General features: G+C 43.2%; 2 protein-coding genes across 5 annotated transcripts in view; both read left to right on the top strand.

Moving 5' to 3' along the window:
• The first annotated feature begins 430 nt into the window (after positions 1 to 430).
• On the top strand, positions 431 to 10,853 carry cep126 (centrosomal protein 126). 3 transcript variants are annotated; one of them, XM_088427683.1, is made up of 10 exons: positions 432 to 455; positions 679 to 734; positions 927 to 1,036; positions 1,712 to 1,948; positions 2,129 to 2,309; positions 3,341 to 4,427; positions 4,866 to 4,978; positions 5,042 to 5,105; positions 5,174 to 5,417; positions 10,712 to 10,853. In XM_088427683.1, exons 3-9 carry the CDS (start codon positions 936 to 938, stop codon positions 5,380 to 5,382), a joined length of 1,992 nt encoding a protein of 663 aa, XP_088283809.1. In that variant the 5' UTR covers positions 432 to 455; positions 679 to 734; positions 927 to 935; the 3' UTR covers positions 5,383 to 5,417; positions 10,712 to 10,853. The 3 variants fall into 3 exon arrangements, with proteins under 3 accessions (XP_088283810.1, XP_088283809.1, XP_088283808.1); XM_088427682.1 differs by lacking the exon at positions 10,712 to 10,853 and having other exon boundaries at positions 5,174 to 6,595; XM_088427684.1 differs by lacking the exons at positions 679 to 734; positions 10,712 to 10,853 and having other exon boundaries at positions 431 to 455; positions 5,174 to 6,595.
• yap1 (Yes1 associated transcriptional regulator) overlaps positions 10,381 to 13,289 on the top strand; it is a 33,954-nt gene continuing 31,045 nt past the window's right edge. Inside the window, exons 1-2 of one of the 2 annotated variants that reach the window (XM_088427687.1) lie at positions 10,381 to 11,094; positions 12,247 to 12,485. In XM_088427687.1, the coding sequence (XP_088283813.1) occupies positions 10,894 to 11,094; positions 12,247 to 12,485 (440 nt within the window). In that variant the 5' untranslated portion in view covers positions 10,381 to 10,893. The remainder of the gene's footprint in view (positions 11,095 to 12,246; positions 12,486 to 13,289) is intronic. The other variant, XM_088427686.1, reaches the window with a different exon arrangement.

Here is a 13,289-nt window from a genome sequence, read left to right as displayed (position 1 = left end):
GTGTGAGGTCACACTTGGGGTGGCACTGTTCAGCGGCTGTGCTGAAGAAATTACGTATCAATCAGGAGGATCGTGATAATATTAGTATCCTGATGGGCAGTGGAACTATCAGTGCTTTAACATAGTAACTGTTAGCAATTAAAACCCTTGGGTGTCAATTTTGACCCGATTTCTGTAATTGATCTTGAAACATCTAATAAAAAGCATTGACAAAAATAGAAGGCTAAAAAAGATTGAAGATCGTCAAAACGGCACCATGTGTTCATTCCTAAATGCTTGTAAATGTAAAAAAATTGGCCAGCCAGGGGTCACTTTGCAGCTTTCGGCTTAACAACAAAGAAACGTGTGTTTTTGGCGGCCTCTGCTGGACAATTTTAGTAGTTGCACAACAACCGTTGTCAAGGAAGTGCGTCCCCAGTCGTTAAATGATGGCCGCATTGTTGGCAAACAGAAAGGTGAGCGCTGCGTTTTTGAACTTGGGCTTTGCTAATTCAAAAAAATAAAACAACAAACAACTCACGGGAGACTTATACTCGGAAAATGACGTCATATTGGCGCGCGTGACAACTTTTTAGTGGGCGTTTGAACAAGATTTATTACGTCTAGCGACCTGTTAGCAAACTAAGCTAAACCTTACGTCACCATTTTAAATCATGCTTGACCTAACTTGTTTTCTAGGTTTTTGAAGCTCCATAGTTTACATCACTGCGACATCATAAACGTCAAGGGTGCAGGTAAACAAAAAACTTAGCACAGCTGGAAGGTTGTTGTTTTTTTTTGTTTGTTTGTTAAAGACAGACTATGACGTCACGTCAACTATTACAAAGCTAATGTGCAGCGGCTAGCTGACATGACACGTTTGTTTTCATTCATGGGCAGTAGCAGCTCCCAAGAGACTAAAAGACGTTTTTGTTGTGTCCACACAGAAATGAGTGATGTCGAGCCTCCAGCAGGAGAGAGCCGCCCTGCTTGAGGAGCAGAAGGTCAACAGAGAGCGAGCTCGCAGATGTGTGCAGGAGACCAACCGAAGATGCAGGTAGGCCATCCTAATTCAAGACTTTTTTTTTTTTCTTAAGTGCTAAAACGAGTCAGATCATCTTCATTTAAGTTGCAAGTCAAGCAAATAGTTGTCAATGAAAGGTCAAATGAAAAAAAAAAATTCCAAAAATAAAATAAGCGTCATTTAAGCCAAGATTTTAGCAAACGGTTCCACTGTAAAATGTAATGTTTTCTCATTCGTTTCAAAATTCAGGCCAGTTTTGCTAGATTGAAGCAAACATTTCACCGATGGGTTTACTTGAATTAGTACAATACGATCTACGTAAACAATTTTAATATGATTTTATGTAAATTACAGTGTAGGAATACATAGGTGTCTTTCTGCAAATCCTCACACCGATGCTTACGTATAAGTTTGTTCTTTTCTGGCACTAATTTGTTTCGTTTTATGAGAAAGAATGTGAATGTTTGGAGCAAATAAATCTTAAGAAAATGATAGATTGAATATCTTGAACTAAGCATTCGTTTTTTTTTTTTTTGCTGCACAAGCTATTTCTTCCTTATTAGACAAAAAATATTTCTTATTATAATTCTTTCTCACTTTCTGGACCTTTTGCAGTGTTCTTAGCAAGTAGACAATCAAAAATGAGCATTAGTATTGGGACAGTACAGCCAAACGCTGTCTCGAGTTTTTTGTTTAAATCCGCGGCAGGGATCTGAGGGAGAAACAGAGGCTATGGGTGCTGCAGGAGCAACGGAGGCGCGAGGAAGTCCTGCAGCAGCGCCGGCAGAAAATCCAAGACGTCACCGAGCAATTCCAGAGGTCTTTCGTGCCGCCCTCTCAGAGGCCGAGCCAATGCGAGCGGCTCCCTTTAGCGAAAGACTGCCCGGATGTGGACGACGCCCTCAGTCAAATCCGAGGCCCCGTCCTGGGGTCCGACATCAACGGGTAACATCGTCCCTCTTTCGTCAGTACCTCCACTTAAAAGTGCTCCGAACAATTATTTAATCACGTCAATAAAAAGCACAACCAACGAACATCGAACAAATATTGCTGCAATACAATTCAAATAACTCGTGAGTCGATGGCGCTAGCGATATAATTTTCCGTATTCCGATGTTTCTTCAGTGAAACGAACGGCACCCTCACTTCCGGACCCGCCCCTACCGTCGCATCGTCGGAACCGTCCCTTTGCCACACTCACACTACAACGCAGATGGGCGTGGGCCGTCAGGAGCAGAGTCCTTCTGTCAGGATGTGGCAAGATCTTCCAAAGAAGCCGGAGAAGCAAATGGAGCACAGTGAACAGGTACGTTTTTGTCATGTGGATGCACACTCGAAAACTACCATTTTTTTCTTCGCTACAAATTTCCTTAGGAGAGTTAATGTCGCCATCTGGTGGCAACGAGAAGCAATGCAGCTTTTTTGTGTGCGCATTTTCATGCCTGTACCTTGCTTTAGAACACGGTGCGTTTTCCTCCAAACTACCTATTTGTGGCTGAAAAGATTTTTGGGACAAGCTAAAATAAAAACTATATGCAGCGCGATGACTTTCTGCCAATAAATTTTGCTTTAGTGACGCCTAAAACGTCCGAGCAGTTTATTCTTTTCTCAAACAGTGGTTGTCAGATGAGGTAAAGGTTTAAATATTATTTATGAATTGTGTAAACATTTCATTAATTTTTTTTATTGGATATCATTAGGAAAAAAACATCACATTTATACACTCAAAATAAGGCAACACTTTTTAAGCAATATTTATAAATGATAATTAAATTAGAGCTTCAATTATCCATTGAATATGAGTAGCTTTCAATAGAAAACAAAACTGTTGACTGGAAAAATATGAACATATTGAATGTGTAAATTGTACTACTAAAAATGTAATATCTTACATCAAAAATGTAGTTAATGAATTCTCTTTTGTTTTCTATTCAACGCTACTCATGCACATGGAAATTTAATCCATAACATTGCTTGGAATCTGTCCTCATTTTAACTGAGTAAATGAGATGTTCTTTTTGTTTTGTTTTTTTATAATAAGTGTGATTCTATCCCCTTGACCAAAATGCCTTGAACTAAACTGTCACATGCCAACCAGCGTCACCTGCCAATCACTTGAAAACTTTATTTAAAATTAAGATAACAATCTGTGTGAGAACAGAGCTTTACTATCCATAGGGGGACACTTTATACCTTCCTTCATCCTAACATTTGAAAAGAAAAATATTTGAATCCGTCTATGGGATTAAATGTCTGAACGGCGTAAATCAAATAAAAATGTAGTTAATGCAAGGAGTTAATATCCGCCGCTGATCAAATTTTGCGCTCTCATTTCAGGACGACAACTTGTCCCGTTGCTCGAAATCCGACAGTCTGTCCAGTCTGGACAGCCTGGAGACGGAGGAACCGGCCAAGAGCGCCGTCCTGCACTACTGGGAAAAGCCCGTCCAAGATCTCAAGTGCCCCAACGAGCAGCGTCCTCCGTTGTCGCTTCCCGCGCCCGCCCTGGTCCCGCTCAAGCCACACATCCACAGGCACCCCGCCGACCTCAACTACAACCTGCCCACCCACAAGGAAACCTGCGCCACCGTCAATAACCTCAACAAGTTCTCCGCCGACACCGACGCGTGGAAGCACATGAATACGACGAGCTCAAAGTGCCTCCTAAGTCAAGAATCCAGCAGGTCCAAAGCGCCGTCGCCGTCAACCTGCAGGGCCCAGCACACAAAAGGGATCCTTAAGGGCGTGCCGTGCGAAACGCCCGCGCAATCCCCCAACGCCGGCAAACCCGTTCAGTTTTCGGTGTGCGACAGCATCGAAGTGGCCAAAGCCAGGTTCAAAGCTGCCGACGGCAGGAACGCCTCCAAGAAACTGCGCTGGCTGGACGAGGAGGAGGCCGAACCCGACTGGATGCGGCACAGAGACCGCCACTCGCACAGCTGCGTGGATGTCGGGGTTCAAGTCGGCGCGGACACGGACGGGTCACACGTCCCTCTGGGGGAGCGCTCGGTCCCCCCGGGTTTTGTCGCCCAATCCCCGATCCCGGTAGCCAAGACGGCTTCGAAGCACGGGGGTCCCACCGGGGGCTCGTACGGCGGCGACCAGGTCGGCCTCGGCCATCAGTTGGCTCCGCCTCCCGAGGACTTTCCGCCGCACAAGGACACGCGGCGACATATGACGGGCGACGACGGCGCGGTCAACGCTCGCGTGACGCCCTCGTTTAGCCGGGCCGCGCCCGACGCCGGCCGGAAAGGCTCGCCCGTTTTCAGGCACAAGCCGGCGGGCGGCGGCAGAGGGCGGGGCGCCGCATCAAGGGAAAAACTCTTAGACCGCACCCCCACCGATGAGGAGATCTATCAGCTGTGCGAGGACGTCCGCAACGCCTTCATCAGCAGCCCGAGACAACAAAGGCACACTTCATTAGGTACGCCAACACAATCAAATGACGTGCGCTTATATATTATCCAGCAGTGGTTTGAGTACCCCTGGGGGTCCGTGAAGATCCGCTCAGGGGCTATGTAGATTTTAACAGGGTTTCTGCGGGTATCAGCAAATCAAATTTAATGTTTTTTAATGCAGTGCAGCAAAGCTTTCAAAATAAGAGCAAATGAATTTGAACATGAAAGAACCTGTTGCTAATTTGTGTCATAGTGACTCCTATAACGGCGTAGGCGTTTGTTTTGTTAACTCTCAAAATGGAGGCGCATTGTCATCGTCGACACAATTTTTCGGCAGATGAGCCGGAAATAAAACAAATGCGTTCATTGAAAAATATTCATGGGTTACGACATAATACACGCTTGGTTATAACATCAGAAAATCCTGCCAACTCAATTTGATTTTGATGCTACGTGTGCCAAAGCCGGGGGCCCCCGATGTCAGCCGTTGACCAGTGGGCGGGCTGCGAACAAATCTGGCGCGGATCAGAACCGACGACTTTCGGGTTCCACAAACAAAAGACCTGAATTCTTCAAGGTAACGGTCGCCGATCCTTTCAATCATTAAGATTCTGCACTTTTTAACACGAAACCCTTACAGATTACGTGTCTCCATACGACGAATCCAGTAAGACTATCACCCAAAGGATTCTACCCAAATAAAGGTTAGTCTGTACCAAATAATCCCGGTCCAAACCCACGAGTCGCCGACGTAGCCACGTTTCCGTCACAGGCGTCAAAAGTACCGGCCGGCGGCGTCTGATGGATAAATACGCGGAGGAGATCGGCGCGAAACCACACAGGGCAACCTCGCAGCCTTACCAGCAGCAGTACCAGCGCCGACACCCGGCGCCCACTTCCATCTCCATGGAGGAGCAGAGAATTTTTCAGTCCCTGGACCGGCTCAACTGCCAGCTATTCCGCAAAGGCGGCCCGCACTGAGTCCTGCGCGACATCGAGATGGCCACCAGATGGCGGTAAAGCACTTTGTGTTCCGGTCAAATGGTTCTTGCTGTTTTGCAACCAAGTGTGCCTTGCTTAAAAAAAAAAAAAGTAAGTTTAAAAAAAAAACTTTGCACTTAAGGGGCATATGTAAAGAAAGATTTGAACTGCCAATCATTTCTCAAGATTGAAGGCAGGGCAGCCATCTTGCCTTGCCGCCGTGACTGGCAACTCGTGTTATTGTTTTGCAGGGCATAAAAATGACAATGGACGAAATCGCATATGCGTCAATGCATTTGAAATGACGTGTGCAGAAAATAAGTTCGCATTTAGCACTCAGGCATCATTTATTTTTTTACCCATGAATTTGTGCATTTGGAGCTGCTCCTGCTATTAGCGCAAGCTGTGTCATTATCACTGTAGAGACAGAACTTAACCTGAAAAGGGCGCAGAAATGATCAGCCAAGTTTAGTCCGTGGCAATGCAAGATGGCCGCCAACAGCTTCACTTCTCATGGGCGAGAAAGGCACATTTGGCTATCCAATGATGATAAACCTTGAAACTAAAATGTTTTTACTTTTATGTCAATTCACGGGCCCCTGGTGGCCAAGGCGAAAAGAATTGAATTATGGCATTAAATCTTGACGTATAAACTTTTTAATACTTCACATCCAGTTGAACATTATTCCACTGTTTTTTACATAAAATACAAGGGAAAAAAATATTATAGGTTGCTATTACTAGGTTCAGATGAGGATAAAAAGTGTGAATGTTGTCAAACTTTATGGTCACTGTAATGCATAGGTGTTGAAGTCCAGTCCTTGAGAGCCGGTATCCTGCATGTTTTTTTGTTTTTTTTCATTTTTACTCCTCAACACACCCGACTCAAATGATCAGCTTAATTAGCAAGCTCTATTGGAGCTTGTAAATGATCCTGATCATTTGAACCAGATGCTGCAAAAGCATGCAGGATACCGGCCCTCGAGGACTGGAGTTTGACACCTGTGCTTATGCGATGCCAATTTTATCCTGTGTTCACCAGCATATTTCTTACAAAGTGCCTTTTTATTGTAGAGATGCAACAATTAGTCAACGACTAATTGATTAAATTCATTGAGAATTATTTTAGATGATTAATATTTGGGATGCTTTTTTTTCCACTCTTTATTTCTAGTTTTTCTGAAGGAAGACATGACGTTTGTGTTGAAACAAAATAAAAACATTTGCTCTTACTCTGGGAAGCAATGATCAACATTGGTTTTCCTTTTTTTTTCTTGTTTTTTTTTTGGACATAGTTTTACATTTTGCACTGCAGAAATGCAATCCCATTTATTTTATTCTATATATTTTTTTTAATATTTTAATTTTATTTGATTAATTTTGCTTTTCCAAACTAAAATATATTATTGCATTTAAAAAAATGATTTATACTAAAAATGCTGCAAGGCATTCTCATCCATTTTTAGTAAAGTAAGCTTTAATACTTCAAGTGTGTTTTACTGCCATGCAGAGCATGAACATACATTTTTTGATGTAAACAATAACAAGCTAGTATTTTTTTCTATCCAAAGTTCTTGAATTACTCGAGGGCTCGTTTGAGCCCTTGCAGCCCTAAATCTTAGTAATATTCATAACAAGCTGAAACCTGCGTCTGCGCTTTTTCTCCAAAATAAAATGCTTCACGGCGCTAGCTAAATCCCATCAGCAGAATTGATTTGTTCCGACTCTTGCAACCACGGATTTTTTTTTTTGTTCTAGAATGTACGCATGAGCCTCACCAGCCACTTATGGGGGTTTACTTACTCCTTCCTCCAACATGTCTGGTTTTGCCCTTTCATCGGCTTGCATAGACTTGCCCCCCCCCCCAAAAAAAAAAAACTGGAGGAAGCCCACCTTAAGTGTCAATTGCTGCTCTGCAAATTAATGACACTTTCTTTTTAGACTGCTGTAATATGCATGAAATCAAACCCATCCCAAGACCTCCACAATTAATTCCAATTTTTTCAAGAAGTTATTCAGCGCATTTGTTTGACACTCTTTATCGCTTTCATGACATTGAAGCCGCGGGCCGGGACAACACCCAAGAAAGAAAGACGGAAAATTAGGGAAAGACGTTTCCATTTGTTTGCAAGTTTCGGCATGCGCGGCGCCGAGGCGCTCATCTTCAGCATTTTGTCACAGTCCATTTGAAGCTTTGAAAAAAAAAAACAATACTTTTAAAGAAGCTTACCAAGATTTAAAAGGGAAGTCAACCCCAAAAAATCGCCCCCCCCCCCCCCCCAACCAAAAAAAAGTACTCAAAAGGTGATAATGAATATAGTGAATATTAATTTTGAGGCGTCTTTGCTGGCGGCCATTTTTCACTTTCTCTCAACCAAAAAATGACATCACAGTTGCTCAGGTCGCAGGTAACGACCAATCACAGCTCATCTTCTGAATGTCACATGACCAATCTCAGAAAACAGGTCAGCTATTATTAGATTAAAATTTGCTTCAAAATGCCGCCATTTGCCAGCAAAACTTTTCTGCAGGGATGTCAAACATACGTCCTGCGGGCCGTTTCTGGCCCGCAAATGGATTCAGTTGGGCCCGTGAGATGATTTTGTATCTGAAATATAAAAGTGAGCTATTTTTTTTTGAAAGATGAAAATCTTTAAATATTGTTTTTTATTAATACTTATGTTGTGCTTGTACTATTTTGGACAGTATTTTTTTTCTAAATCTCAATGACAGTAATTTAAAAAAGTTTCTCACCTGTGCACAGATTTTGACATGCGCCGCCGCATCACCTAGTGCCACAGATGTGCAATTACACTAAAGCGTAAACGCAGTTATTCTCCCCCCCTCAGACTATTTGAAGACTGACCTAACGTCATGTCCTTCTTGTAATTAGAGATGTTCACCTGTAGGGGCCACTAAATCTCCCTTTAGTTCTTCAACGAGATCCATCCAATAATTTTATCACATCAGGCGGAGTAACACAATGATTGACAGTAATACAACATGAGGACATGTGAGGACAGCACATGACCTTAAATTGGGGAGGGGGGGGGGGGGTTAAGGGGTGAGGGACAGACGCCTGCAAAGATGTTGAGCAAACATGAGAGCACCTCCAAGTGGGTGGTCCTCTCGCATCATTGCAGACCGTCCCTTTAATGTGTCCCAGCGCGTTATAGTGATGACCGCAAACAAGGCGGTTGAAAAAAAAAAAAAAAAGCGTGCGGACGACTGCTGGCTACTTTTCGTACGTTCACCACGTACAATGAGCGCCGTGCCTCCCACCTTCAAAAAAAAAAAACATCACTTTTTGCACTCCTCCACATTGTTTTACAAAGATCCAATTGAGTACATGTAACAATGAATCCACCCTTTTAGAACATGCACACAGCAAAACAAAACAAAACAAAAAAAAAAGCATGTGATTGGTGGCCCAAGCCGTTAATCTGCTTTACATTGTTCGGGGCCGTTTAATAGGGCTCCATCATAATCATTCATTCAGAGAGATGTATGGGAAACAGAGACAGTGGATCTTGACAAAATGATTTCTCAATGGAAGAGGGGGCTCATTAGCATGACAATTGTGGGAACTGCATGGATCTACTTTTCATGAAAGACTGTAAAAAAAAAAGAGAGAGAGAGGAGAAATAGTGCCATTATGTGTCACCCTTCACAGAAAGAGTGATTGGGGGGGGGGGGGGTGCGAGTGTAATATTTTGTACGTCATGACATAAACAATACTTTCAGAACGGTGTTCCTGTAACTTGTCAAAGAGTGGGGCGGGCCCATTTGGGGAGAAAGGGGGGGGGGGGGGCAATGCAAGGGGGGACACCGAAGTCCTCGTGTGACGTGTAATTGCAATTTAAAAAAAGATTGGCATCTTTTTCTATTTTACAGGCACTCATAGGCACTTGTTTTTTTGTTTTTTTTTTTGGTGTTAGTCTAACCTGTAACCCATATAAACGCTGTAAAAAGTAGGTAACAGTTGATTTTATAGCTTTTACCTGTTGTTTACGTTAAAGATACAAATTCCTAGTATTTTAACATGTAAAATTACTAAAGTAATTATTTAGTCATCCATTTAGGCAGTAAAGTGCCAACTGTTAGATACTAAGGTAAATAATGTATAAAATAATTGATTAATGTAATGAATTAAGTACTAAAATAATTGATTACTTTGGTACATAAGTACCAAACTAATCCACAAAAGTAATTGATGTATAAAACTATTGATTAGTTTAATGAATTAAATACCAAAGTAATTGATTACTTTGGTACTTAGGTACCAAAGTAATCAATTATTTTAGGTACTTTAAGGTAAGTAATTGATGTATAAAACTATTGATTAGTTTAATAAATTAAATATCAAAGTAATTGATTACTTTGGTACTTAGGTCCCAAAGTAATCAATTATTATAGGTACTTTAAGGTACTAAAGTAGTAAAATCATTAATCAATTTAACTTAACACATTAATCACTTTTGTTACTTTTGGTACTTAAGTACCCTAAAAGTACCTAAAATAATTGATTATTTTGGTAGTTACCCGCTACATCCTTAGAGAATTAACTTACTTAAGGTAGTAAAAGTACTAGTAGTTTTACTACTAAATGTACTGGAGTATGAAAGTAATTACTATAAACGTATAAACATTATACATTTAAGGTATATAGATAATGTTTACTTGCTTTTTTTATTTTTACTGTGTTTAAAAGAAAATAAAAAACATTGGACTCTCCTGGTTTTAGCATATTAGCGCTATGGAAATTGGCTTTATTGATTTCATGTCATCAAAAAATTGATTGTTGTGATTTCTGATTTGGATTTGACTAAACAAATTCTAGTGTTAATTCACGATTGTTTAAAAAAAAAAAAAAAAAAGGAAGTTGATAGAGTTGGAGTGCGTCCCGGCGTGTACCTTTAAAAGCTCCTGTCCCGGTTGCAAGCTAGCCCCGCCCCCTGGAGCCGCCGTCCCATGAGTCATAAAGTTTAATGTCCTGCCCAAAGTTTAGACTCGACTGGGGCGAAACTTTTTTTTTTTCCTCTCTCTCCCTCCTCCAAAGTGAGCAGCGGAGATTTTTTTTCTTCTCTGCCAACAACGAGCGGGCTCATTTCGGGCCCGAAATCCAACATTTCCAACGCACTTCGTGTGTGTCGACATTTTGTTTTGAGTGGAAAACTGTTTTTTTTTTTGTTGTTAATCGGAACGCTTGCTCTCAGAGTTCCAGAAATGCGCTTTGTTGCCCGTTGGAGAATGCCCGCAAGAAACAACCGCAAAACTTCGACTTCGTGTGCACACTTCAGCTAACAAACTTTTTTTTCCCCCACTTTAGGATGAACCGGGACAACTTCTGAGCATCGTCGAAGTCTGCCTTTTTTTCTTCCATATTTCCTGCTACGTGAAAATCCAAGGAAAACAAACTCAGGATTTGATTTACCTTTTTTTCCCGGGGAGGGGGGGGAGTTGTTTTTTTTTTTCCCCCCTCAACTTTTTGCTAAAGACTTTTTCGGGACAATGGATCCGGGCCAGCACAACCCTCCGGCCGGACACCAAATCGTCCACGTCCGGGGCGATTCGGAGACGGATCTGGAGGCGCTTTTCAACGCCGTGATGAACCCCAAAAATACCATCGTGCCCCCCTCGGTTCCCATGAGGATGAGGAAGCTGCCCGATTCTTTCTTCAAGCCTCCCGAACCCAAGTCCCACTCCAGACAAGTAAGTTGCCCCCCCCCCCCACCCTCGCGGGGGCCTCCTAGGCTCGGCTCGGTTTCGGATCCGACCCATTCAGCAGGCCCGTACTGTTGGGGGGGGGGCACATATTCTTAAATCTCATCATGTCACCAAAATCCAACTGCATGTTTATTTTGTGTGTTTACTGTCAGAAGATAACCATGACAAGTTCATCATGAAAACGTTGCAGAAAAATTGACGTTTCCTTTAGGCCATTTTGCAGCCCATCATTCTTTTTTTTTGCCCTATTTGTGCCTCTTTTCCTCCCCCACCCTCATCCCATACCCACAACTGTTGCTGCTCCTCTTTGGAAGTTAACTAACCAGTGCGCATGCGTCAGTACCCCCCCCCCCATCTCCCCTCCCTGCTTCCCTTCCTCCTCTTGCACCCCCCCCCCCCCTTTCTTTTCCTTTCCCTTCTATCCAAGGCCTACTACAAACTTGCCTCCACACGCACAGCTTCCTAACATAGATATAAAGTTGTAATTACAACATAAAGAATGTCTGGGGGTGGGAAAAAAAAGTTACACCCGCTGTTTTATCAGATTTTAAAAATAGGTCATTTGCATCCCATCAACGTTGTAAAATCTCGTTTTGCGCTAAATCAAAATACGCTTTCTGGTTGGGGTTGAAGGAATCGGTGATGTCATGCGGTCATGACAAGCAAGATTTTATTTATTTGTTTATTTTTATAAACAAGTCATGTACTAAAGTAAAGATTACTTTAGTAGCCTAAAGTAATTCATTAATTTAGTAACTTTAGTCATCCATAGTCATCCTGTGTGGAGTTTGCATGTTCTCCCCATGCCTTTCCCACATTATCCTAAACATGCAAGGTATATTGGACATACCAAATTTCCCTTTGGTGTATTTGGGTGTGTTGATTGGTCTTCCTCTCTGTGTGCCCTGTGATTGGCTGGCAACCCGCTCAGGGTGTAAGCCCACCTACTGCCCTAAGACTGCTGGGATAGGCTCCAGCATGCCTGCGACCCGATTGAGTATAAGCGTCTGAGAAAATGGGTGTAAGCATTAAAGCGGTAGTTCTTTTGAGCACCACTAGAGGGCATGCAGGTGCCCTCTAGATCTCGATCTTCGCGTTAGCAGAAAAATAGCATTTTTTTGTTGTCTCTTTTCACAGGCGAGCACGGACGCGGGCACGGGCGGCACGCTCACCCCGCACCACGTGCGCGCCCACTCCTCGCCCGCCTCCCTGCAGATGGGCGCCGTCTCCGGGGGATCCCTGGCCGGGATGCCGCCGGCGGCCGGCGCCTCCCCCCAGCACCTGCGCCAGTCGTCGTACGAGATCCCGGACGACGTGCCGCTGCCCCCGGGGTGGGAGATGGCCAAGACCGCCTCGGGCCAGAGATACTTCCTCAAGTAAGCCCCGCCCCCCCACGCCTTAAAAAGTTGTATATTATGCTAACGCTCGTCGGAAGGCTCGCTACAATCGCACAATGGCGGACAGTCCGCCCCATTGCAGGTTATTACATTTAGCTAGCAAACAAGACGAGACTTTAGCGTTCCTCGGGAGACAAAAGGTCCAGTGTGGCGGCGCCGGCGCACGCGCGTCTTGCCGGCGTCATCCGCTAACCTGCCCGTCTGGATGTGTGTTAGTGTTAAAGTCACAATTGTACAAGGTTCGGTAAAATGTCAAGAAGGCAAAACTGAATAAAAGTCGAGAAAAATTCAAATAGCTAACCCAAAAATTACATTTCAATATTTTTTCTAGTCACTTTATACCAGGGGTGTCAAACATACAGCCCGCGGGCCGCCTCTGGCCCGCAATTGGATTTAATTCGGACGCGAGATGATTTTGTAACGTAAAGTGTGACATTTTCGGGATTAAAGTCGTCATGTTATGATCGTAAAACAAAAACTATTGTGACACGTCAACATCAGATGATTCCCATTAGGACGTCGAAGCAATCGTGTAAACGCTTTCGGCAGCTCTGGAAAAAAAAAAGTCCCTTTTTTTTTTTTTTATCCCTGATATCTTTTTGATGCCCGTTAAAGGACGCGAGCGACCTCCCGCTTCGCCGCTCTTACCTAATGATTCTGGTAAAGCTCATTTTGACGCCAGGGGTCAACTTTTTGTCTGTGTCTGGTACGAAAATGAAACAAAAAAGTCACCACGCAAACACCATCCATTCTGATTTACTCTTCATCTAAAAAAAAAAAAAA

The sequence above is a fragment of the Hippichthys cyanospilos genome, chromosome 11, assembly GCF_059441005.1.
Source record: "Hippichthys cyanospilos isolate Australia breed blue-spotted pipefish chromosome 11, RoL_Hcya_1.0, whole genome shotgun sequence".
NCBI lineage: Eukaryota > Metazoa > Chordata > Actinopteri > Syngnathiformes > Syngnathidae > Hippichthys > Hippichthys cyanospilos.
This window is presented reverse-complemented; position numbering and strand designations above follow the sequence as displayed.

Bases quoted from the DNA above. Each gene is read 5' to 3' on its own strand.
- cep126 (XM_088427683.1), top strand. From the start codon at position 936: ATGTCGAGCCTCCAGCAGGAGAGAGCCGCCCTGCTTGAGGAGCAGAAG. The intron at 2,310-3,340 runs GTACGTTTTTGT...CTCTCATTTCAG, and splicing joins AAATGGAGCACAGTGAACAG to GACGACAACTTGTCCCGTTG. The intron at 4,979-5,041 runs GTAACGGTCGCC...AAACCCTTACAG, and splicing joins AAAGACCTGAATTCTTCAAG to ATTACGTGTCTCCATACGAC.